The sequence below is a fragment of the Drosophila montana genome, unplaced genomic scaffold (genome assembly GCF_035044405.1).
Source record: "Drosophila montana isolate Dmon_TW-CO22-7 unplaced genomic scaffold, ASM3504440v1 contig_3733_1, whole genome shotgun sequence".
Lineage (NCBI taxonomy): Eukaryota > Metazoa > Arthropoda > Insecta > Diptera > Drosophilidae > Drosophila > Drosophila montana.
In genome coordinates this window covers 11808842-11834389 of record NW_026998620.1, presented here as the reverse complement: position 1 = coordinate 11834389, position 25548 = coordinate 11808842, and the positions used below count along the sequence as shown (strand labels likewise).

The window sequence follows — 25548 nt, the reverse complement described above, 5'->3', positions numbered from 1 at the left end:
GTATTTCCCGGCCTTGCCTGTGGCAAGTTTTTGTAATAAATATTTTGAACTTCAAGTCATATGTTAAGTTTTACAGAAATTTTCTGGAAAAAAGTTTAAGATCCAATAAGATCAAATAAAGAACCTAATGTTGGTGGTGGATTTTGCGAAAAGCGTACCAAATAAACTTTCACAAAGGTCTCTAAAAATTACTTTGAAGCTGATCGGGTGCGGATCGCGATTTAGCGTGCACCTGCGTTACATAAGGTAAGTAAAATGTGTCGAAGATTTAACTTCTATTTGCACGCTGTACTTAGTTCGTAGCTTGCCGATTGCAATTCGCAACTGGTTAAAGCTTCAACAGGATGAAAACCACTTTAAGCTATTTAATTCGAGCACGTTTCCATATTCTGCTGCCTGTTAAACAAACTGTCAAATTTAAATTTGTTTTAGATAAAAGAGTCCCTGCAGGGATTGTCTCCAAATACTAACAAGCTACTACTACTACCAGTTTTATCCGGAAAAGGATGAATGATCAAATGATTTAAAATCAATTGTCATTATAATAATCATACTCTACATAACATTTAAAGTTAAACTTATGCCATACAATTTTCGAGCTCTGGAAATGCTTTTAAAAACGATTGGATAAAATTAAAAATGGTTGATACAACCTTCTTCCATAAAATAGCCACCTTTGCTTGAGGAATATTCCAAACTTTCCGTTTAAGTATTTACTTATATCAGAAATTACAATTTTTTTTATAAAATAAGATTCCGTAGTTCAAATCCGTTATAGACGACAAGGCGAAATCAAAAGTTGATCACCAGTCAGTCAATTAGTCAGTCAATGAATTGGTCCGTCAGACGGACAAAATTTGACTTCTCAGACTCATTCACAGCTATGCCATAATCAAGGTACATATTTATACCGGAAAGAGCAATCTTCCTGCTTTTTATTTAAACTTTCACCGCACGTTCACCAAGCACGGGCAAAGGCCAAAAACCAAAGCCAAGTTCCAATCAGACACGCAAGTCCTTTGGCTCTGACTGACAATTGGCCAGAACTGAGCATCACACCCGCCGACTTTGGCTGTGGCTGTGGCTCCGGCTGGGACGTGACGTGTGGGGGTGGCGGTAGGGTAGGTAGCGCAACCAAAAATAAGGAAACTGCAACTGTTTACAAAATTTGTGCGCAGTTTTTGCGGCAATTTCGCATTGAATTTACCCACTGATGCTGCACTGCATCGCCGGGGCAAATAAATCATGTGCGAAGGTGTCCTACCTACCGCAGGCAATCTGCGCCACTGACAGTTTTAATGCCGCATGAAGTCCTGCTCCTGTTTCGGCTTTGCACCCAAACTTTTATGATTTCCTCCTGGCAATGTGGCCCGGCTCTGACGTCGACTCCAACTCCAACTCCGACTCCGATTCTGGTGCTACGTGCGCGGCTAGCACTTGTGGCATATGTGTGACGTTTCAATATCCTGTTGCGTGATTTTTATTTTCATATTTTTTATGTTGATTTTGCAACGCGTGTTGGCTTTTGCCGGCGTTTGCCGAGTGAGTGGGAGGCGTTGCCCCCGCCCCCGCCAGCAACGTGAACAGTCGCAAGTCACAAATCAAAATGCCTGCCATTGTTTGTTGTTGTTGTTGTTGTTGTTGCTGTTGTTGCTGTTGGTGTTGTTGTTGTTGTTTGTGTTGTTCCAGTTTTGCTACGTTTAGGCCTCTGAGCTGTCTACTTAGCCCGGCCTAGCTGGGCATGCGAATAGCGTTTAGGGTGAGGTGTGCAGGGGGGCAGAGCCTCGACAGCAGCCAATAAATCAAAACGTATGTGCTCTTTTTTTTCTTCCTGGTCATAACTTGATTTTTATCCTATCTTGTGTTAGTTGTTGATTTTGTAATTTATGTCACGGTGTGGATGCAAAAACCGACAGAAGATTTAGTTATGGACATAATTGCTATCTATATAAACAGTCAATTAGAGCTTAAAGCTACGATTAAATTAAAATGGATAATTTTGTGCAATATAAATCAGAATGCTATATTCGATATTTCTAAAAGATCAAAGCATTTGCTTTAAAAGTGATTTATCATTTAAAAGCAAACAAGAGATTCAAGCTTTATGAATCGTCAAACATAAATTATATAAAATACGTTAGAGGCTCGACTATGGAGCTTGCTATGCTTGCCCAAGCTGTAAAGCGCATTAAAGCTTATAGCTTTGCTTGTATGGGGAAAACTTAAAGCTCAATATCAAAGTGCTTAACGAGGTATAACTTAACTAATTATTTGAAATAAATAACATAAAACTCAGTGAAAGCTCGGTTAAGTTTAATATTCACGAAGAGGCTTTAAAGCTTTAATATTTGTGTGAATCGGATGGAAATAAAGCTTAATAAATTGTTTGAAATAAATCATATAAAATACACTTTAAACTCAATATTGATAAGGATATGCTTTAAAGGCGGATTTTAACTTTCAACATTATAACTTGTATAGATAGAATGATATAAGACACGCCCAAAGCTTAAAGCTTGAAAACCTTGCAATACAGATCTTTGTTTTTGTACCCAACTATTGACTTATTTTATCTTGCAATATTCAAAGAAATTTTGGGTCTAAGCAGGGCCAATTTCAGCTCCTTTCTTGAGATCTTAAGTATTTACATGATCAATAAGGCTACTACCGCAACCTTAAAGTGGAGTAGCAACTGTTCGATTCGTTGTCGTCCGGTCTTGTCAATATTTTAATATCCATTTGGTGTAGATGCTGCAAAAGTTTTCCAATACCATTTACCATAATTCCACTTTGCACATTGACACCTAACCAAAAGTCATTCAAAAAGCGGAAAGACAAGAGCTGTTGCCCAGCTGAGAAGCTGCGCTGCCACTGAGTAATAGCCAGTAAAAAATTGTAAAAAGCACTCGAATGTTCAACTACTTTTTTCGACATGGACACTTAACTGACAATGTCTGACCTTTTCAGCAACTGGACGAGCTGAAGCGAGCACGACGACAACTAAAAGTAAAAGCAAATTTTTGGACAACAAAATAAAGGAAATAAAAAAAAGCCAGAAACTATATGTATATATCTAAAAGTAAAGTACAAAATAGCAAGAAATAACTAAAAATTGATGCATGCACAAATGTGGTTGATGAGGGCGTGAGCAGAGTGAGGGGCGTGGTGGCTGGTTGAACCAGCAGCAAGTGAAATGCTTACGTGATACTCAAGTTGCCAGAGTGTGTTTGTATGTGTGAGTATGTGAGTGTGTGTGAGTGTGTGTGTGAGTGTGTGTGTGAGTGTGTGTGTGTCTGTCATGTGCTGAAGGTCGCAGGGAGGGCAGCAACAGAGACAGAGCCATAGACAAGTCAAGTCAGCGCACTGCTGCATACAAAAAAGGGGCCAAGACATAGGACGCACGACACAGGACGCAGCACAAAGTCTTGCGTTTGGCAGCGCCTTTTGTGTCACAAGTTGCCAGAGTTTTGGGGTGTCAAACTTGAAACTGTCAAAAGTTATGTCGGCATGTCCCGGCTGCCCGTCTGCCCATCTGCCCATCTACGTGAGGCGTGTGCGTCGCTGTCAACAGCTGCATAGACACGCGCCGGTTCAATATTGGTGGCAACTTTTGAAGGCAGCGCAAGGCACAAAGTCAGCGATTAAAAGCACATTTAAAGGCGTGGCCCAAAACAGCCGTAACAACAACAACGACAGCCCCGTAACCCCACAAGGTTGCAAACCGCAAGCTGCAGCAGCGCTCAATGTGCCCCAGCCCAATGCCAAGCGCACAAATTGCCCCCAAATGAGACGCCAGCCATGCGGCGTCCAGCCTGCAAGTATGCTACAATAAACTGCAGCGGCACATGCTTGTGTATGTGTGCTTTTGTGTGTGCGTGTGTGTGCACCGGTTGTTGCGTGTTTACGCAACGTAACCAAAGTCAAAACCTCGATTAGGATTCAATCTGCTGCGAGCCGCACTCACAGCGCTGTTTGTCCTTGTTGTCCTTGTGTCGTAGTCCTTGTTGCTGTTGCTGTTGTTGCGCCGCAGGTCAGCAGCAAAGTCAAACCGATTAAAACGCGCACATGCAGCGTGGGGCAAGCCGAAATGCTTTTGTGTCCATAGGTACAATGTGAGGCGTATTCTTCAAGGGGCAATTAACTGCGACGCGCTCGAAAGTATGCAGCAAAAAAGTGTCGGGCGAAAAAAATAGTGCCTGTGCGTGTGTGTGTTGTGTTAGTGTTGCTGTTGCTGTTGGTGTGCGCGCGTGTGTGTGTGTGTGTGTATCTTGCATAGATTAGATTTTTGCCCCGGCCACTGACAAAATATTTAGCACTGGCAGCAGCTGCCGCTGCGCAGGGACCGCAACGCCTGCCCATAAAACAGCCATTAACGCCAGGAGCCCTTCCAAAGCTCGATTCACTTTTTTTTACACCATTTGGTGTTCACTTAAAGCGCTTAAATTTTGAAAGATTCTTCTTCTTCAGTCGAGCTGCTGTCAGCAACATGCGCATCCAATTGCAATTAGCCAAGGTGCAAGAAAAGCCAAAGCAGCCACAAGTGGGCGATGCGAACATGAAACCAATTTAAAGCGGCAGCAAAAAACTCAAAAAATACAAACAGCAGCAGCAAAAAAAACAAACAAACAAATGTGAACTAGCCGAGAGTACACGACTCGGAGATACCCTGTGACCAGCGCCGAGCTGCAATTACAAGCATACGAACTTCTCTTTTCCTTACGTCCTTTTTTTTTCAAATATGGAACGCTGGAGATAGCTAAATCGATTCTTATCGATATTGAATTAAAATTCATTTGATCTGATCCAAAGAAAAACTTAAGTACCAGAGCTAAGGGCTCTAGATCTAAGAGTCTCTGATCTCGATGGTTAGAAGATGGATATAGAAGAACAGACAGATGCTGATCAAGAATATATAAACTATATGGGTTCGGCATAGCTTTCTACTGCCTGTTAATTACATTTGCCCAAACCCGTATCGGCAATTTTACCCATTTTATACAAGTAAAGGGTATGAAAATAATAATAATATACTCAAGGCGTCGACAGGGACGTCTTGGCGGGCGGGACCACGCCCAGCTGCTTGAGCGGTGTCTGCAGCAAATTAATTTGCCGAGTGTCTTTTGCAGCAGCCCGCGGACATGGCCAAGTCCTTCAGAGTCCAGACGACGGCGACAACGACGACGACGACGTCGACAAAGCTGAAGGTGAGCCAACGGGTGGACCCGCAGCTGAGTTAAGTTGAGTTGAGTATCTGCGTATCTACAAGTACGTAACCGCGTATCTGCCACAATATATCTCGGCATTAGAATTTCAATCTGAAGCGCAAACAATTCATTTAGGGGTACTTTATAAGAGTCTCTATCTCGGCCATCATATTCCTGTTTAAATAAAAATTTCGAGCAAATTGCGGCGCGGCAGTAAATCGTTTGTGGCAAATAAAATAAAAGAAACAGGAAAAAAAAACCTAAGCCACAGCATATCAAATTACCCAAGCAGAGCCAGGCAGATGACAAAGTGCGTGGCATGTGGCATGCGGCAGGGGAGACTGTGGCAAGGTGTAGCCGGCAAAGTAAGTCAGCTACTTGATAAGTGCCTCCCCCAGCGCCGGAAGGTTGCCTCACGATGCGGCTGACAGTCGTCGCATTTGATGCGATGCTGAAAAATTGTTGCTAATTTTTTAGCACTGACAGCACAAGCAGCTATCCGGGACTATCGCATTGCACGGCGGCTTAAGTGAAAATGGTTGGCATTTTCATTTTATTAGCGAGCTGATGAAGAAGGTAATGCGGGCCACGGATCATGTTGAAAGCCGTGCAACAAGCTCCGCGCAATAAATACAAATAAATGATTGTCAAACAAATCTGCGAACTCAAACAGATTAAAGTTGACGGAGTTCTTATGATTCAAATATGTTGTGTGTGCTTTAAATTGTTTCTTTTATAATAAGAAGAAGGAGGAAGAAAAAATACCTACTCACCGGATTAAGAAAAGTTTTCTGTTGTTCTCTTGGTCTCACTCTCTCTTTCTCCTCTCATTCTCTTCGGTTGCAGAGGCAAAACGCTCGCCAATTTGTTGTGAAGAAGAAAGCTCAGCACTAAAAATTAAACGACACAAAAATGTACCCTCAAGCGCGAAGAACAGAACGAACACAGATTTAGAGTAGTTTGTAATAACACGCACATCATAACACATACTAATCGCGTTTAATATTAAGCAGCTAAGTTAACTTTGTTAAAACACCGATTTTTGTACACACGCGACGACAAGACAACCGATAAATATGATAGACGCGCACAGACTAAATTACAGCTTTAAGCTTGCGCCTACGCTAAGCCGACGATTGTGCTAAAACAATAACAAAATATCAAAGCACTTGCGCTCACACCATTCACAATGCACCCACAAATAGGACAACGGGATCGAAAGCATTGCGACCAATGCATCTATGTAAACACTCTCCCGCACACACAACTCTCTTCTCACTGCTCACTCTCATTAAACGGGATCGAAAGCAACAACGCAAAAATTGTATCAACAGTGGACAAAAAAATTATCTTCTGTACTCTTCGCACTTATGTATAGTAAGTTGGGCATGCATAATACACGGAGAGAACAGTTTTGCATTTAAAGCGTTCGCACACACACTACCTGGTTGTTTGAAACACACACAAAATAAATTCTTATTGCTTAATTAAATCTAGCCTAAAAGTGAACTTATATGTATTTACAATTTTGCAACAATTGTACATATGTACATTTATTTCTCTTATGCTGCAATTTCTTTATACTCTTCTCTTTGCATTTCTTTACCTCATTTGTCGCAAGCTATAGGCCAAAAACAAAGGGCAACTCACACACACACACGTTTACCTTTTGAACGCACACTTATTGTAGTTGTTGTTGCTGTCTATTGTTGTTTTTGTCGCAACAGAAGCAACAACTGCTCATTGTCTTGTAAAAGCAGTCACCCCGCCCCATCCCTGATGCCACAGTGCAATTTAAGCAGCCACAGAAAAATGTTGCCAACATATTTTGCACAGTGTTTTCTTCCGCACACCCTCACACACACACACACACACACACACAGCTGCAGTCGGCAACAGACAAGGCAGATGAACGACTTGAGGGATTTTGCTGAAATGACATTTGGCTCCACATGTGACAGGCAGCCAGCTAGGGCAACAATAACAGCAACAACAACAAATAGCTGCAGCCGGTGGCATTGAAAAAAGCAATTTAAGCCAAGTACAGAAACACACATATGTGCGCAGCAATACACCTACAACACATAGACCCAGAGCCTTGCAATCACGCACACACGCATGCCAATTGCTTTTGTGGCCTGCGCTGCGTGTCCCACCTCAGTCCCTTTTCCCACACTCTCATTCCATTTGCAAATTTTGATAAATTGCCGCAGTTACCTTTCGTGGAATGGCATAGTCTAAACCAGAACCAGAGTTGTCAGATGTTGCCACTTGTCTATTGGCTCACAAAGTGAGCGACTCAATTTAAAGTGAAGTAAAATCAAGACAAATGCACAAATCACAATGACACCAGCTTAAAGTGATGCTCAAATATGAAATTAGAGTTCAGGCTGTACTTCCCTAGCCCCACCCTATATATATTCACCCAATAAAATTAAAAAGGCTAAAGAAACTTACCAACTTTAAGCTTAAACTCAAATTTAAATATCACATTCAGGTAATTTTATTGCAATTCAAATCGCACAAACAACAGCAATCAATCTAAAAGGAAATTAAAATCAAAATCAAAATCGAAGTCATGACTTTTACAGCACCGCAAACTTTCTCCGCCAAATCGACAAACAGGCGAATTGCCAGCCAAACGATAAATCTATGAAATTATTAGCAGCGCCCAAGGAAATCGAAGTGAAAAGTTCGAGCTGCTGCATCAGGCGCAGGTCCTGATATATGGGCGCGCAGCAATCGCATTTGGGGGGGTTAAGTGTGTGTGTGTGAGTGGGGCTAATTGAATTTAATTGCCCACTTAATGGCGCAATGAGCTAAGTGCAAGCACAGGAAAAGAAAGTAAAGGAAGTAAATCTTGTGTAAACTACGTTTTGCCATTCCGATGAACTTGACCATTATGGCCACAGCAATAAGTTTCGTGGATTGGGTTCGATGTCTTTCCGTTCAGTTCATGATTCCATGGATGTGGACAATCTAGTGTCACCCAATAATATATTGATATATTGATACATAGATATATAGGTATATAGATATATATATGTAGATATATAACATATATTAGATATATAGATATATGTATATATATATATATATATATACTAGCGGGTATAACCCGGCCTTGCCCGTCGCACTTATGTTAAAAATCAACGTTCTCAAAAAGCTTTGAAAATGATTTTGAAACTTATCGGACGGTAAGCAAATAACTTTCATACAAACGTTTTCCGCCAATTTACCAATGTTGCGAGTGGAATTTGCCAAATCGCTGAAACACGTATTCATTATATTCTTATGTAGAGCTTTGAAAATAAGTTTGAAGCAAATCGGACGCAACTTAAAACTTCGCCCAAAAAATCTTTGAATCGCTTTCACACACCCGAAAAAGTTTGGATTTGCAAAAGGTGTGAAACACGTCTCAAATGATTTTTCTTATAGATCTTTGGAAACGAACTTGAACGCGAAACGTCACCCACCAAATCTTTGACCTCCATTTCCACCAAGGAAAGGTAACACATAAGGTAACGACAGTGAAAATTTCAGCTTCCTAGCTGTTACGGTTTGGGCTGTGCGTTGATCACCAATCAGTCAGTCAGTCAGTCAGTCAGTCAGGGCAAACAGATTTATATATAGAGATATATAAATACAATTTTTTGGGTTTCCAGCCCTGGTTTCTCAATATATCCTTAAAGGGATTTCGTGGAGAATCCAAGCAATAGCTACAGTGTTTAGGAGAATTTGATTAACATGCACTTTTATGAAAACATTATTTTTAGAAAAAACTAAATTTGTAATCTATTATTTAAATGTTTAATCTTTAACGTCGAAATAGTATGTGCGATTCACGGGTGATTGCAAGCAAGGCTTCCTGAACATTTGATCCCACTCGTATATCCAGTTAGTGAGGGCTGAAAAAAAATTGAGGACAAACTGATTTTTGAGATTTTAAAACTTGGCTACCTATCTTCTCGCCGATCAGAACTGGGCATCCGCCGTGAAGAGAGCGCAGATCATAGTCGAAAGTTCCAGGCAACATGTTGTACCAATGGAGCACCTTGCCCCGTTCTGGCTGCACCACTAGTTCCAGTTCGGGAAAGACAGTGGCCCCACCTTTAACCACATCATTGAGCTGCATAAAAAGGATTGGTCTAATTAATCTAAGGAAAATTCAATGAAGCACTTACATAGATTAACGTGGTAGCAATACGATCGTGGGGGAATGCCGAGGAGTTGAAGAAGTCGTAATGGGACTCATAATGTCCGCCGAAAACATAATTTAAGAACTGCAAATCTGTTTTAGAAAAACCGATTATTAGTCCAGTCATGTCCTCGACCCGCTTTTGAATTCGCCCAATCATATTCCTTTCCAACATAGTTAGATTTCCATTCAAAATCCAAGAGCCACTCGCCGTGCGATCTTTTGATATAATAATATGTTTGCTTTGAGTGATGTTTTGAACACCTGTGCGTTTGAGCGTTGGTTCTCCGATACGGATCAGTTCGGCAATCTCCGACTCGTGGATTACATCATGGAAGACGACTACGTAAGGATCCTTGGACAACAGCTCCACTTTGAAGGGCGCCAGACGCAAAAACTCGGACGGACTCGTTTTGTAATAGCAAGCCAGTCGAGTTGGTTTTGGATTGCGGGATGAGCCACAGAGTTTGGTTTCGGCAATCTCCGACTCGTGGATTACATCATGGAAGACGACTACGTAAGGATCCTTGGACAACAGCTCCACTTTGAAGGGCGCCAGACGCAAAAACTCGGACGGACTCGTTTTGTAATAGCAAGCCAGTCGAGTTGGTTTTGGATTGCGGGATGAGCCACAGAGTTTGGTGAACGGTTTTTCCAATCTTCCGATATATCTATCTACTATACCGTCTGTTGATTTTCTATCAGTCCAATACTCCGCGAAAAATTCCTCCTTTCGAGTCCACAATTCGGGCTCATCCATCAACAGAGCTCGAGCACTATCTAATTCACCTAAATGGATGCAAAAGAATACCAAGTAGAAGGCTTTCTATGTTTGGCCTAGCTCACCGTTTGCAATAAGCGATCTGGCCAGGAGTGAGGAAATATCGGTTCGCGACACGTTCAGTAGCACATAAAGGTCGGCCTGGGACTGATTCCACAGATGTCGGGCCGTGCGCAACCATTTGGACGCATCTTGAAACTCAGCCGCTCGGAAGAGAAGAGCGCCCATCCCATAGCAGTCGAGGATCGAAAGGTTCGCACTGTCGAATGGAAATGGAGAGAATACATCAACATTTAACCCACCTTAAATTTGAATACCCACTTAAGCTGCACTCCATCGAGCAGGCCCCTGGACATGTCGGCCGGTTCCATTTCGTAGGTCTGCTGTACTCGGTACATGGCTGCCGTAACCTCCATCACATCCCTGCTCAGCGGTAGCTCGGGTTGCATTTCTTTGATAAAATCAATTTGTTCTACATATTGACACGGATTTAAATATGACGAATAGAATGTTGTGAGCTGCATGGAATCTCACCCTGACCGACCGGCTGCTGCATGGACCTTTCCAGCTGGATCCAGTCTGCGTGCATGTGACGTATGAGTGTGTAGGTGTGCAAGGGATTGGAGAGAAACTCCTTCTCCCGGCCCTCGGCTGCTTTCAGTGTACTTTCCAGCTCCTGGGCCAGCCTGCGAGAGTAGAATCAATCTGTATATTGATTGTAAACAGTTTGCGTCAATTACCTCTTCAGCGTATCGGCCCTCTCCTGCAGCTTGTCGATGTATTCGTGAAGATTCACTATGAGATGCCTCTCCATCACCAGCAAGTGCAGCTTGTCAGTCATGCTTGTTACGTAGCTCCTGGCGGTTTCACTTGTCACACCTTGCACCACAGCCACAGCCACAGCTAAGCCCAGAATATTCAGAATCGAGCGCATTGTGAGCTGCATCATCTTTGACGTGGTTCTGATGGGTGGATCGCTAGACCTAGCGTTAAATGTGGATATGTGTTGATTTAAGCGAGACGAAATGGTTTGCCATGCTTTAAGGTAGATTAAAAAGCTGACACCAGGCAGAACCTGATTTTGGATATGCCAATCGACAGTCCAAATTAATAAGATTTGACCTTGTTTCCGATAAACCCATGTCAACAATTTATTCCACAACAGCTTCGAAATCGCCTCAGTTGCTGCGAACGGAAGAAATATTCCAAGGTATTTTGATGACTCCCAAGATCTTTGTTTAGGGGTTGCCTTTGTGATCTGTTGCTGAACGTACTTTTTGGAAGTCGGGACCAAACGCTTTGAGTCCTAGCATACAGCTCAGATTGGATATAGAAAATTTGACTTCCATGAAAATTAGTCTACATCTTGGCTAATTATAGGGATTAAACAGTTTTATTATTGAAAGCTGAACACTTGTGAATATTTAATATCCAGTGAACTGGGAAGAGTTCACTCATTGGCTGTCAGAAACTTGATGAGGACTGCAAGCGTAGAAAGAGAACAGGAGCTATTAAAAGGCAACTGCTTGGCGTAGGAACTGGCCGAATGCTTACCCAGTCGATTGCCCACCACATTGGGGCACACGGTGTACTCTATGTCCTCTTCGTTCTGGACAATTAATGCATCGCCTCGACGCGGAAAGACGGCCATTTGTTGACTGGATATCGTAATGGCACCACCCAGCGCCATGTCGTTCAGCTGGCGAATGGAGTGAGCGGTTAGGAGGAGCTACCTATTCGCCCGACTGGCTTACTTACAAACAAGATGGCTGTAGACTCAATAGCCTCCACATTGACATCGATGGACTGCAGTTGAAAAGAAGAAGAAAAATGTATTGAATGAATCCACATAATTGAATGGACTTCACCTGGTAAAGGTCCTGCAACTGGAATGGATCCCGCGGACCGTACTCGAAGAGAAACATTTGGTTCTTGTGCAAATCGAGACCAGTCATGTCAACAATCCGATCCGTGAGCAAGGTCGTGATCACACTAAATCTATCTGAAATGGTGCAGCCCTTGACGCCAGCGATTGTCCACAGCCGGGCACTCGAGGGACAATGCTCGAAGGCATGCTTAATGTGGCCTATCTCGCGCTCATATATGCCATCCTTGTAGATGATCACGTAGGGCTCGTCCCACGCCTCCTCCAGACGCAGTGGAGCTAATTGAAGGAAGGGCGTCAACATGTCATTCAACTCACAGACCAAATACGTATTCTGTTTGTAGTTGCCCCTGCATTGCTTCTGCAGCTTGCTGGGCGGCTCCGCAGACGCTGGCGATGGATGCACTGGCTCCTGCTGCTCCAGCTGGTGTTGCTGGCTCCGCAGCAGCTTGTTCTCCGGCTGCAGCTCCAGAGCCCGTGAGAGCACGACGAGTGCCTCCACTCGCATATCTGCCACAGATTGGCTTCATTAGTTTGCGCCCATCCATGGGCTAAAATCAAATACCTACTAAGTTTCTTGAATACCTTGAGCTGCATTTCGTAAATCCGCCCCAGAGACACGCCCAGCAGCTCATCATGCGGAGATGTAGGGCTGTATTTCGCAGCGGCTGCCGCCAGCCAATCGACTGCCTCGTGGTATTTCTGCTGCTCGTACAGCTCCCGGCCCATGTGGTAGCAGTCCAACGAACTCAGCCTGTGCGCATAAAGTACAGGGTATTGTATTCAGTAAATGGAAATATAATAGTTGGAAGTGGTCTAGTCGAAAGACTGGAAGACTGGAAGAAGACTCGAACTTCGTTCTATGCATACATGCTCACGTACATATCGAAAAGAAACACAAGAGGCTCTAGTTGGGAGTTCCCGACTAGGAGATACCCTTGGGGATCCCCGATAGCCAACAAGTGAAAGATACTTGATATATGTATACTATCTCAGAAGCTACATGTCAAGTTTGGTGACTTTAGCTCTTATAACTTACGAGATTTGCTCAAAAACAGGATTTCGATATAGATTTTTATCGATTACTTGGAAACGGGCCAAGGTAACGATTATCGGTAACAAACTCGTATTGCTCGGGCACTAGGAAGACCTACGTTCCAAATTTCAAGTATATAGCTCTTAAAGGTTCTGAGATCCTTGCGTTCATACATACGGCAGACGGACAGACGGACAGACTGACAGACGGACGAACGGACGGACAGACGTACATTTCTAGATCGACTCGGCTGTTGATGCTGATCAAAAATATATATACTTTATAGGGTCGGAGATGCTTCCTTCTGCCTGGTACATACGTTTGCACAAATACATTATACCCTTTTACCCATTTGTAATGGGTTCAGGGTATAAAAAACTCACCTCAAGTGTTTTTTGTTTTTTAACAAAAAGGATGCGGGTGCATAGTTGTAGAACTTGAACAGGGACTGAAGGCTCTGTGCCGCCTCCTTGTGGGCATCACGTGTGGGCAGAAGCGAGAGCAGTCGCTGCTGCATCTTCAACTGGTCGCTGCCCGGCTGCTGCGTCATGTAGAGCTGCCAGGCTGGCCAGTGCTGGCGCATGTGCGTCATTAGCCGGAAGGCGAACAGGGGATTCGACATATACAAGTCGGGATTTCTATCGAGCAGCTGAATGTTCTTGCCGTACTCGGCAATCGCACTAATGCGGAATGAACTAGATATGTCTGTGTGCATTTGTACAACTATTTACCCATTGATGAGGCGAAGTCTGGTCTCCAACTCCTGGGCATATATGCGTAAATTATGCAGCAGTTCGCGTTCCAGCTTCACAACACTTTTCAGTTCGCCCACGCTGATATTTTCGCTTTGAGCCGAGGCAATCAGCAGTAGCAGCAGGCACAGTATTCCAACCATCATGTGTGTCTGTTAGCTGGCAAATGGATCCAGACACGCGCAGTTGGTCTTCACCCTGACTAATTCACATATCAAAGGGAATTCCATACATAAACCAGATCCAATGCAATTAGGTTGGACCGGCAAACGTTTAGGTGGAACCTGTGCATCATGGTCAAGAATAAGTCTTGGTTAGCAATAAGCTTAAATGAATTCTTACGTTCCAATAAAAACCTAAGTTTCATATAAAAAATTTGGCAGTTGTATTCACAGTTTTGGTAGCTCTGCTTGGTTCGTTTGAAACAGTTTTGGCGGCACTGTAAGATACCAGCAAGCAGTAAAGTGTGCTGCTTGGCTACTGCTTCCTTTTGCCGTCGATATCTTTGAGCGCAAAAATCGATAGGTTATCGGTAAATTTGAATATTGTTATGTATATCCTAGCGTTAGCTTATTTAATATATTTTCTATATTTAATAATACTGATTACTTTTCGCCTATTTATTCTAAATGTAAATATTAACATTGTCAGCGAAGTGTGCATGCTATTTCGTCTCGCAACAGTGCACCAGTGTCGTCGTCCTCGTACTCTACTTCCCCATCAAACTCGGCCGTCTCCTCGTGTAAAATTTCTCGTTCATCGATTGGCGTCCTACGCCTGCGACAAATATTGTGCAGGGCACAGCACACATTGACGACATTTGCCACAAACCTGGCGTCATACATCAAGGCGCGCTGCATGCATCCAAATCGGCTCTTGAGCAGGTTAATGGTGCGTTCCACAACAGATCTTGCTGCCGCATGCCTCTCGTTGAAACGCTGTTCCACCGAATCCTGGTCGGCGTTTTTGTATGGCGTTAAAACATAATTTTCCAGTGCATAAGCCGTATCGGCTAAAACATAATGGCATTTCACGTTGCGCGACAAGTATTCCCTGGCTTGGCTATTGCTCCAGATATAATGGTCACTGCACGAGCCAGGATGCGTACAGTCTATTGCCAGGATCTCCATGTTGTAGTTGCACACCTGATGGCATAAATTCTAGTTAAGAGAGCCAGTTGCTGCAGTGTATTCAGCTCGCACATACCAGCATAGCATTGATGCTGTAATAATCCTTATCGTTAAAGTAGATTGTTTCATCCCGCACCGGCTTCAGGATTCGTATTTGCAGTCCATCCACGCAAGCGACGACTCTGGGCAGCTGATAGTTCTCATAGAAGTAGTCGCGAGATTGTTTTATCTGCTGCTGGGTCATTTGCAATGTAATTGCTTCCTGGCACAGCGCCGCCTCCATTAGGGGAATCACATTGTGCAATATTCTGCTAAATGTGCTCCTGCCAATGTTTACGGGACGATTCTTTGACACGGACAACTTATATGAGCCGGTGGCCAGGAAGTGGAGAGTTGCGGCCAGCTGAAGCGCCGGCGTTAGGTAGGACAGTGTAAAATCTGGTTGAATTTTGCGCAATATCCATTTAAACGTTTCTTTGTCCACTCTAAATAGTTTTATAAATCTGGAAATACACTTTGAGTATAAGGCACAGTACAGAGCCGAGTTGCATGCAACTCACCGCGCATCCGGCAAACTGAGAACGCATGTATTTGCTCTGGAGGTTTTATTAACTCTGCGCTGATGCACTATCTGCTGTTTTTTCGCCTCCAAACAAGCGATTGCGAAAGTGAATGTCATTTTTATTGTCTAGTCTAGTTTGTTTACAAGCAAACAAAACCAAATTAAAATTATTAGAGATGTGAATTGGGCTTATCGATTAATGTGCATTTCCAATGCTGCCATACTAAGTGGATAGCGTTGCCTGATCGACAAATTCATATTTCTTGTCATTCAAATACGAAAAGCTTTCGAGCAACAAAAGCTGCGTATGATGATTGAGGGTCTTCCTTTAATTGAAGGCAATTATTTTATGGCCAAAGCAAATTATGTTTAGTATTTATCTTATGTATTCATAATAAAAAAATAAAATAAATAAAAAAAATTATATAACTAAGCCAATTGTAACAAAAAAACTCTTATGAATTGAAGGAATCAGACCATTTGGTAGCGATTAGTTTTGATTATCGATAACAGCACATGAATATTCGCACTACCCTCTAAAAGTATCTCTTCTATCAAACAGCACAGAGTGCCCAAGTGTAATATTCACAAATTAGATAAAACTCAGTGTTTGATTCAACAGCTAAAAGACTAGTAATTCGCAGTAAAGTTAGCTAACGGCTTCTCAGTTGCATTTGTGCTCTTACTTACAACGGTTCACTCAGCGTAAAATAAATGTGTATGCTCAAAAAGTGCAACAAATTGTGTTAAAGCGATCAATAATTCTACAGGGCGGAAGCAAAGCGCTCTAAGTGTGGTATATGTGTTCACAATAAATAATTATTAACGTTTTTGACAGCAAGAAGACCACAAGCAACGACATGCTCCTACAGAGAAACAAGTAAAAAGCGGCATATGGTTTCTTTCGTTTTTGCTCATTTTTGTGTTACCCGCATAATTTAATTAGTGTCTCGCTCGCTATGTGTACATTTTCTGTTTGTGACGATCCCTATCCACATACTAGCACTTCCCCACCTCATTTTGGCTTGTCTAGACTCTGGTTTTATTTGCGTGTTAGTTTTATCTGTTGACATATGTTTTTATGTATGTATGTATGTTTGTATGTAATTGAGTTGCTGGTTACTTTATTTGTTCATTTTGCTTTATTTTTGGATTTTGTTTTGTTCATCAAATTCTATCGGCGTTGCCAATGCAAGTCAGGCAGGCCAGCTGTTGGCTTTTGGTTGCATGACAACAATATCACACGACCACGCCAAGCATTTCATGAAAATCACTGTGAAATTTATGTGCATTGCAGACGTCTTTTATTTCGGTATTTCTGAATTTTGTTATTGTTATCAATTTGGTTGGCATTGTCGGCCTCTAACGAGACAGTCCGGCAACTCTGCTCATCGCTCGCACGACCGCTCTCGAAGGTTGTCTTTGCTCTTGCGCTCCATTTATTTATTCTATTCGCTTTTATTTATACAAAACGATAAAGTGTCTTTTATTGATTTCGAGCCCTCGAGCGTGCACGCAACAAACGTCGGATTTGTTCATTGAAAGCGTTAATCAATCAACGCTTTAGTGTCAGTGGCTCGTTGCCGTCTGTTTCGTTGTGTTATCACAAATTTCGCGCGTGTTTTCGTTAAAAATTTGAGCGCTTTTCTTAACAGGTATCTCTTGTTTATAAATATGTACCCGTCTAAATAATAGCGTGTACTTGGTATGTACATGTCTAAATGCAGTGCGATAAGATAAACGGCACCCAGCTGGAATTAACAGGGTGCTTAATTACATGCGACAGTCCACGCACACTCGCACTCACGTGCATTTCGGTTGAGTTGAAATGTCAAGAGATTGCGACACTTCAAAATGAGGCGCCATTAAAAAAAAACTCATTATATGCACACATATTCTGTGTGTGTGTGGTGTGTGTGTGTGCGTTTGTGCGGTTTGTTGTCTTTGTGTGTGTGTCAGTTAACTGCGATTTGTAAATATTTGCCGCAATATACTCTCATTACACTTGGAGACGCCAATTTGGCGCATGGGCTCATGAGCTGTTGCTGCTGATTGTGCGCGCGGGGGAGGCGGAGCTCTGCCACTGCCTGGCATCAAGCCAACAAAGCGGATGCGCAACAATAGACCGCAAATGCCATACAACACAGCAACCACATAAATATTTGTGTACAGTAAAAGCTTCCTTAAGCGGACATTGCATTTCGTAGCAATTAGGATAATTAATCGAACTAAAATTGACATTTTCAAACTTCAATAGATATGCTCTAAAACTTGCCTTTTTATTTATCATTTTAATTTTGTCGCTGTTATTTCTTGGACATTATATTTTCTGTTATTGCTTCGATACGAAAGAAATGTAAATGTCCACTTAAGGCAGGTTTCACTGTGCCCACCTGTACCTGTGATAAGCCAGAGAATTCACACAATGCGAACGACAACTTGTTGCCGCCGCGTGAGCGAAACAAAAGCTGTCGATTAGATAGATATGTATATTTGTTTATTTAGGGAAACACAGCTGGAAAAAAGCGTTAAGCATATAAAATCAATTAGAGTCACAGTTAAACTTCAACCTAGCGCCGATCGTCGGCATCAAAGCTGCTCGCCTTCAGTTTTAGGCTGCCGCGGGTCAGCTGATTCAGATCGATAATGGACAGGTACGGCTTGGGCGGCACACTGACGCCCAACGTGGGCACGGCCAGCTCTATGGAAAGAGGGCCGGCGGCAGCGGCGGCTCGCTTGTGGCGACTGCACGCGCCCGGCTCGCTCAAACCCAGGGAATACTGATCGTGGTGGGCACAGCTGGCGGTTACAGCGCGCCGATAATTGCGGTAGCCGCTGAAGCAGCTGCTGCCGGGCGCAATGGGTATGGGTCGCGTTGGTGAGAAACCGCCCTCGTCGGAGGAGACGCCGCCGCCAGCAGAATCATAGCAAATGCTCAGATTGGTGTACGCAATGGGCGCATGACAGCGCGTCGTCTTTGGCCTCGGCTTCACCTCGTAGCGTGTCCTGGAGCGGGAGCGCGAATGATGCGTGCGCGGTCTGCCGCGTCGCTTGCCCTGCAGCCGCATCTCCGACACCAGCGGCATGGCCAGCACATTGATGAAGCGATAGTATTGCAGCAGAGTGCGTGCCACATTGCGTCCGACGCGATGATCTGCATGTTGAAGGGAGAGAATTAGCACATTTGGAGCGAACTTACGAATACTTACATCCATCCTCGTTGTAGAGCGCAATCGTCTTGCCGTCGCGCAGATAGTGACCCGCCATGGACACCTCCAGGTTGTACGCATTTACCGTGTCGCTAAGGCGCTCGCAGCAGTATCGCCTAACGCTGCCCGCCTTGCGCTCGTCCGCATTGAACATAGTATGCTCGGCGATATAATCCTTGGCATTGCTGGCAAAGAGCCGTGGGAACACCAGATGCCGCTCATAGCGATAGACATCCTCGTATGTATTGCCATAGATGAAGCAGCCGTGCATGCTGCTGTTCGCGTGCAGGTCGATCACAAAGTCAATCTGATATGTCTGCCCAGGAGGAAGAACAAGTAAAAGTTGTTGCATTCAACCGAATACCAAATGTAATCGACTCACATCCGAATTATCCAACTCCTTTAGCATATTCCTGATGGCATGCAACTCCGGCTGCGTATACTCGGACGCCACATGCCAATTGCGATTCATATCCTGGCCCATCAGATTGCAGCGATTGTTGCCCAGGAAGACACCATCCGGATTGACCATTGGCACAATTTTAAATACGAAATGCTCGCGCAGCACTTGCGCAATGGGATGATTGCCCACCAGAAATTCGATGAATCCCTGACAAACATGAGATGCAGGCGCCTCGCTCGAGTGCGTTCTACAGAGTATGACAATAACGCGTATGAAGCTACGCTCCAGGCGATTCGTCGGACGCCCGCTATGCGTCACCTGATCCACTGTCAGCAGATCCACATTGCGATTTTGCTGTAAAAAAAACAACAGGCATTAAATATGAGCATGGATGCTGAGCAACAATAAACAAACACACCAAAGATTTGACCAGGACGGAGCGCGTGAAACGCTTTTCGGGTCCCTGGCGTGCATCGATCACATTCAAATAGGACTGCAAGCGGGAGTAGCTGTAGGGCAGGGCCAGGGCGAACATATACACATCCTCCTCCTTGTCAAAGTTAAAGCCAAAACTGAGCACATAGTGGCCCTGATGCATGGCCGAGCGATAGAAGAACACCTGACGCTTAGGCAAACGCTGCCATTTGGGCCGGCTGGAGGACTTCACAAGCGGCGTCAGGCCGCTGTTAAACAGATTGCGGCTCTTGCTGATGTTCACAATGTTGAACAGCACACGCTGATCCTGTTTCACATTATCCACGGTAAAATTGAACCAAAAGCGATAGCGCGGATTGCAAGTGTCTGGACGCAGAAACAAATCGTACTCGAACTCGCCCACCAGCTCCGCCTTGCCCAGATTTCCAGTCTCAAAGGCCGCATCAAAGCACAAATGACCGCGCTTAGCCTTCCCGCTCTGCCCGGGCGGTCGTATAATCACGCGCGAGACATTGCCCAAGCCACCCTCGCCATCGCTGTCCTCGCTATCTGGAATGGAAGTGTTTAAAGGATTACAAACGGGCAGTTGAGCATAGTTAAGCTGTGGGCGAAGATCTAAACCAAATACCATCTGAGCCGCGCTCATACATGCTCGTATGCTGCAACGGATCACAGGCTATGCCCAGCATTTTGGCCAATCTCCGTTATGGCGCAAGTGCTGCTAACTTCTAAGACTCTTCTAATGCAACTGGCGCCTGCTAATCCGGCAGCTATGCTGCCAGAAGTACTTTCGCAACGCCTTACCGTATCGCAAAAGGTTAATCCTGCCGCTCTGCTATCTTTAAACTCGACAGGTGGAAGAGGAGGAGGTGGAGCAGCAGCAGGAGGCAGCACACATATGCGTGTCTTGGTTATCGCGCTGTTGCAACTTTTTAGCTGCAACTGCCACGGAACTGCCGCCTCAAACGTCAACGTATGAAATTGAATAGTCGCGGTTGCGTTGCCCGCAACCCAAATGGGCGGCATTGCAAGTGCCCCTGCGTCAATGCCGTGATTTATCAAGGAGCAGCGGCCAGCTCAAGAAATCTGCCACACTCACCTGAGTCACCCATGCCGCGTGCAACTTGATTGGATTACAGCTGGCAAGGTGTATTCCTTGGTGAGCGCATTGAATCGCTTCGCTGGCCAATTTATAAATAGAAATTCAATTAACGGAACACATTTGCCGCCCACTTTTTGGATTTATGTCTTGGGCCTTTCACTTTTCTTTGACGGCACTCGATTCGCGTGCGATGTCTTGGCTACAACTCTTATAGATTCCAATCAGTGTAGACTATGCGTCGCCCTATTGCCCAGGTCTAAACTGGCCGTTTGGGCTGAGTTGGGCTGAATGAGTATGGCACACACAGCCCGATTGCTGCCGCTGGCCTGTCTAATGCATTGCTTGGCACTTTTCACGTTGCCATACACACACACCTGCACACTCACCTGGCACTGGCTCACATGTGCTCCTGTGTTTGATCGATATAAACGCGCGCAGTTGGCATTGCGGTTTTGGCCAGGATTCACACAGTTAAATTTGCGTCACGGCAGTCTTTAACTTTTTGGCAGCGCAAACTTCGCATAACTCGCATTAAAAAGAAGCAGAAAGAAAAAACTGGGCAACGGCGTTGTCAAAGTGGAAGACCTAATTGCCCTGCCGCTTGTTGCAGCAGACACACACATAAATAACAACCAGACACAACTATACGGAAACTAGTTCACGGGGCTAATCGATAAATAAACTAAAAAATCGTGTGGGGAAACACAGGGCGTACGCGTGTTTAACTTATGACAGCCACTGTCGCACTGTTGACGTGTCGCATAACTTAGTATATTTAGAGTCCATAGCATGTCCAAACGCAGGTAGCTTTTAATATAACCCACCGCCCACCGTTCATTATTATATTTTATTTTTTTTGCCTGTTTTGTTGTTTTCCCTTTTTAACCACTAGATTTTATGCCTAATCCTCTATGAATGTATCTTGCAGATTAGGCAGCGTACGCCCACCGAAGCGTTGCAGAAGCGACATGGACAATATCTCCACATCGGACATTGTCATCATCAATGGCAACTCGCATCCGGATCTGGCCAATTCGGTGGCCGAGCGCATGGGTCTCAAGAACGGCGGCTGCTCGGTGTTTCACAAATCGAATCGCGAGACCATCGTTGAGATAAGCGACTCGGTGCGCGGCAAAGATATTTACATTATACAAACAGGCACCAAGTGAGTGTGGCATTATCTAAAAACTGTGGAGCATAGGTAAATCTTTATATTTTTGCCAACAGGGATGCCAACAACAATATCATGGAGCTGCTAATTATGGCCTATGCCTGCAAGACATCCTCGGCTCGCTCTATTGTCGGTGTCATACCCTATTTGCCGTACTCGAAACAGTGCAAGATGCGCAAACGCGGCTGCATTGTGTCCAAGCTGCTGGCCAAAATGATGTGCACCTCAGGACTCACGCACATCATAACCATGGATCTGCATCAGAAGGAAATTCAAGGCTTTTTCGATATACCCGTTGATAATTTGCGCGCCTCGCCCTTTTTGCTGCAGTACATACAGGAGAGCGTGAGTGGGGGGCAGTAGTCTCTATATATACATATTTTTAACTGATTTGTTTTGACTACACTTTAGATACCCGACTACCGCAACTCGGTGATTGTGGCACGCAATCCGGGTGTTGCCAAAAAGGCTAATTCGTATGCGGAACGGTTGCGCCTCGGCTTGGCTGTCATACACGGCGAACAGAAGGAGGCTGAGAGCGATGAAGTCGACGGCAGATACTCGCCACCGCCCACCAGGTGAGTCTCCAAGCTAACCAAGCCTTTTACTCTGCCCCCCCAGCCAGTTCGTCTTTTTTATGTATGTATTTTATTTGGCTCTTGATCTTCTTGTTATGACTGAAACTCAAGCGTAAATCATTTTTTGTATATGTTTTTTGCAAAGTACATAATAAAAATGTTATGCGAAATATGTGCATTTGTATATGATTCGCTCCATCATTCCCACCAAGCATTGTGTTTATGCTGAGTAGCTAGCTCTTTGTTTATACTTGACTGTAGCTGTAAGGCGCGATTGAATATGTTTGTTGTCTTTAGCTAGAAGTTTTGAGATTTAGCTGTGACTTCACTTTGTACTTCAAAAATACAGCAGTTGTCCTTGCTTTCGGCTCTCGACATATTGTAGTTCGAATCAACAGCAGTTAACTCATTTGCATACATACATATGGGCATTTCTAGCAGAAGTTCCTACGTGATCAAAATCGAAAAAATGTTTCTTTTGATTGATGTCATCAAAGTTTATTGAGACAATGTTCCCAAAAAATGTTATTTCAAAGTACTGGCAGCTAATCGAATATTGCAATAAAGCTACAAAATGAAATTTAATTTTGTTTGTATTGCTTTTAATCACTTTTTATGACGCGTTCTCTTACACATCTGTCTCAGTATAATGTTCCCTCTCGTATCTTAAAATCTCAATTTGATAAAGAATTAAACACACCGAAATTCAAAGAGAACGTACCAAATTGTTTATACCAGGATTGAGTCAATTTTGATTTTGTCAGATTGTGCTTTATAAAATGTTTTGGGTGACTTTTGTGTTATTATAGATGCAGGCGAGAAACACTTGTGCTTTCCGTCGTGTATTCACTTTCGAAAGGATGAGTAAATACTGTCTCCCAGCCCAGATAAAAGCCTTCTTCATTAAGTCAATTTTAACCAAGCATCAGAAAACTCGAACAACTCTTGTTCACTTGGGGAGTCCCAGGCACAATGAACCATCTCAGTCAACTGCCACGCCCCGCTCTTTACTGAGACTCACTAATTATTATTATTATTATCTCTATGTTTTACATTTTCTTTGCTAGAAACATTTTTTTAACAGCGATTCACAATTAACAAATTGCCGTTTAAGTGTCATTCAAAAGGCCAAGCTTAAAACAGAAAGTTTATCATAAATTATATTGAAAACGTACGACTATCATGTGCGTCGCTCTGGAATTGCCCAAAAACATTACGTTACATAAACTATTGTAGCCATTTATTTAATTAAGATTCCATTGACATTGATATCAAGCACGAACCATTCCACGTGTAGAGCAAGCATACCGCACTCTCAAACACGCCTCGAACTTTTGTAATTGTTGTCAATTCGTACTTCACCGACAACAGATGCATTGAGGCAATTACCTTCAGCTATAGCTTTCGTTATGTTGTATCTTTTTGACCGAATCGGCTGTAATTGCTTTTACGCATGTTGGCAATTTTATTGCCGTCGTTTTGCAAATTCCAGTGCGTTTAGCATTGAGCGAAAACGAAAACAATATCATTCTCTTTATTTATGCAGGGCGTATTGCAATATATTAGGAAATTCTGTTGAAATGTGCATACCATCGGCGTCTAGGTTTGTATTTTAAATACAAATATGTAACACTTATAATTTGTTTAGTTTATTCTGAAACGCGAATTGTATATGTACTGTCATTTTTCTTTTTTGGTTTCAATATCGACAACTACGACAACGCACCACCACTTCCACAACAACAACTACAACTACAACAACAACAACAATCGCTACTACAACAACGCACCACACCACGAAACATCTGCACACGCCATCCACACACAACTACTCTGCACAATAAAATGACCAAAAATGTCAACTGCCACACTATTAACAAGAAACTCTACTCCACAACATGCACCCAGTAGTAGCCGCCAGCGCACCACCTCCGTATCGGTGGGTGTGCCGGAGCATCCGGTCAAAGTCAAGCCGCCGCTCACAATTGTGGGCGATGTGAACGGACGCATTGCCATTATGGTGGTATGTATTAGTGCTAAGGACTAACTATATAGATATCTGACCGTTTATGCTCTGCAGGACGATTTGATCGATGATGTGCAAGCGTTTGTGGCCGCCGCCGAAATGCTAAAGGATAATGGTGCCTGCAAAATCTACGTGCTGGCCACGCACGGTCTGCTCAGCTCGGATGCGCCGCGTCTGCTGGAGGAGTCGGTCATAGATGAGGTGTGTATATAAAGTTTAACGCTGTTGACTTCACAATCTAATAACTTACTTTTCTATCACGCAGATTGTTGTCACCAATACCATTCCACATGAGGTACAGAAGTTGCAATGCAACAAGATAAAGACTATTGATATATCGATACTGATCGCGGAGGCCATACGTCGCATACACAACAAGGAGTCAATGTCGTATCTGTTTCGTAATGTCACGCTAGAGGATTAAGGATGCGTCTGCTCGCACCTACATGCACACTCATCCACACACTCTCACACACATCACTCATGTACTGTGTCATAAATGGTCACTAGCCAGTGTAGTAGCTTCATGGAAGTTGCATCTTCTTTATATTGTTTGTTTACCCCGCCCTACCCCGCTTTAATTTTATTAAATATAAACGATTATAAACCGCGCTCTACGTGCGGCTGCTCAAATAAAACGAAATATGCTTTAAAATTGGCCAATTCTTAAACATATATTGTAATTTATATGCAAATAAAATTTGAATTTTAATTTATAAACTCAATTTACTTTCTGTTGCATACTTTTTGGCTGAGACACAAAACATAACATGGTCAAACGTAAAGTTTTCGTACATACATATGTGAATGAGTAAGCCCTATAACATTTTAACACCATCTTAACTTATTTGAAATACAAACAATACCAATTTTATATGTGTGCTAACTGATAAGGTAAACTGCCCACAAGCTGTGCAAGTTGCCAGCCAGGTACTTGGCAGCCTATAAAATGCAAATACAAATACAAACAAAGCTAATCAACATTTTGCATAGCTAAAGTTTAACAATAAATAGCCATTGTTAACTTGGCCATTTAGCCAAAAGTCAATTAAGTCCATTTTTGGCGGAAATGCGAC

The 25548-nt window shown here is 43.5% G+C and overlaps 5 protein-coding genes and 1 long non-coding RNA gene across 14 annotated transcripts in view; 1 reads left to right on the top strand and 5 right to left on the bottom strand.

The window, feature by feature from the left end:
* The window catches only part of LOC135436066 (uncharacterized), a 184662-nt gene extending 178378 nt beyond the window's left edge, over positions 1 to 6284 (bottom strand). The window contains exon 1 of the long non-coding RNA XR_010437470.1: positions 5978 to 6284. This is a non-coding gene — a long non-coding RNA (uncharacterized LOC135436066). The remainder of the gene's footprint in view (positions 1 to 5977) is intronic.
* Positions 6285 to 8857: 2573 nt separating this feature from the next.
* LOC135436064 (prolyl 4-hydroxylase subunit alpha-1-like) lies at positions 8858 to 11164 on the bottom strand. The gene is made up of 7 exons (XM_064693462.1): positions 10924 to 11164; positions 10718 to 10869; positions 10505 to 10655; positions 10249 to 10442; positions 9389 to 10191; positions 9165 to 9333; positions 8858 to 9112 (listed from the first exon to the last, which is right to left on the bottom strand). Exons 1-7 carry the CDS (start codon positions 11130 to 11132, stop codon positions 9015 to 9017), a joined length of 1776 nt encoding a protein of 591 aa, XP_064549532.1. The 5' UTR covers positions 11133 to 11164; the 3' UTR covers positions 8858 to 9014.
* Positions 11165 to 11557: 393 nt separating this feature from the next.
* Positions 11558 to 14032, bottom strand: LOC135436058 (prolyl 4-hydroxylase subunit alpha-2). Of its 4 annotated transcripts, XM_064693447.1 has the most exons (7): positions 13836 to 14030; positions 13488 to 13784; positions 12638 to 12822; positions 12052 to 12578; positions 11942 to 11989; positions 11738 to 11882; positions 11558 to 11665 (listed from the first exon to the last, which is right to left on the bottom strand). In XM_064693447.1, the coding sequence occupies exons 1-7, from the start codon at positions 14000 to 14002 to the stop codon at positions 11634 to 11636; spliced, it is 1401 nt and encodes a 466-aa protein (XP_064549517.1). In that variant the 5' UTR covers positions 14003 to 14030; the 3' UTR covers positions 11558 to 11633. The 4 variants fall into 4 exon arrangements, with proteins under 4 accessions (XP_064549517.1, XP_064549518.1, XP_064549520.1 ...); XM_064693448.1 differs by lacking the exon at positions 13488 to 13784 and having other exon boundaries at positions 13836 to 14031; XM_064693450.1 differs by lacking the exons at positions 13488 to 13784; positions 13836 to 14030 and having other exon boundaries at positions 12654 to 12797.
* Positions 14033 to 14382: 350 nt separating this feature from the next.
* LOC135436062 (putative nuclease HARBI1) lies at positions 14383 to 15706 on the bottom strand. Its single transcript, XM_064693460.1, has 3 exons — positions 15547 to 15706; positions 15063 to 15489; positions 14383 to 15001 (listed from the first exon to the last, which is right to left on the bottom strand). Exons 1-3 carry the CDS (start codon positions 15663 to 15665, stop codon positions 14504 to 14506), a joined length of 1044 nt encoding a protein of 347 aa, XP_064549530.1. The 5' UTR covers positions 15666 to 15706; the 3' UTR covers positions 14383 to 14503.
* Positions 15707 to 16114: 408 nt separating this feature from the next.
* LOC135436061 (phosphoribosyl pyrophosphate synthase-associated protein 2) lies at positions 16115 to 25192 on the top strand. 6 transcript variants are annotated; one of them, XM_064693457.1, is made up of 7 exons: positions 16115 to 16428; positions 21626 to 21862; positions 21925 to 22213; positions 22280 to 22446; positions 24358 to 24469; positions 24527 to 24673; positions 24738 to 25192. In XM_064693457.1, exons 1-7 carry the CDS (start codon positions 16409 to 16411, stop codon positions 24894 to 24896), a joined length of 1131 nt encoding a protein of 376 aa, XP_064549527.1. In that variant the 5' UTR covers positions 16115 to 16408; the 3' UTR covers positions 24897 to 25192. The 6 variants fall into 6 exon arrangements, with proteins under 6 accessions (XP_064549527.1, XP_064549525.1, XP_064549523.1 ...); XM_064693455.1 differs by having other exon boundaries at positions 24355 to 24469; XM_064693453.1 differs by having other exon boundaries at positions 16121 to 16428; positions 24328 to 24469.
* Positions 18059 to 20335, bottom strand: LOC135436049 (cytosolic carboxypeptidase 6). Its single transcript, XM_064693435.1, has 5 exons — positions 20224 to 20335; positions 19579 to 20144; positions 19140 to 19514; positions 18758 to 19073; positions 18059 to 18702 (listed from the first exon to the last, which is right to left on the bottom strand). The coding sequence occupies exons 1-5, from the start codon at positions 20282 to 20284 to the stop codon at positions 18119 to 18121; spliced, it is 1902 nt and encodes a 633-aa protein (XP_064549505.1). The 5' UTR covers positions 20285 to 20335; the 3' UTR covers positions 18059 to 18118.
* Positions 25193 to 25548: the final 356 nt, after the last annotated feature.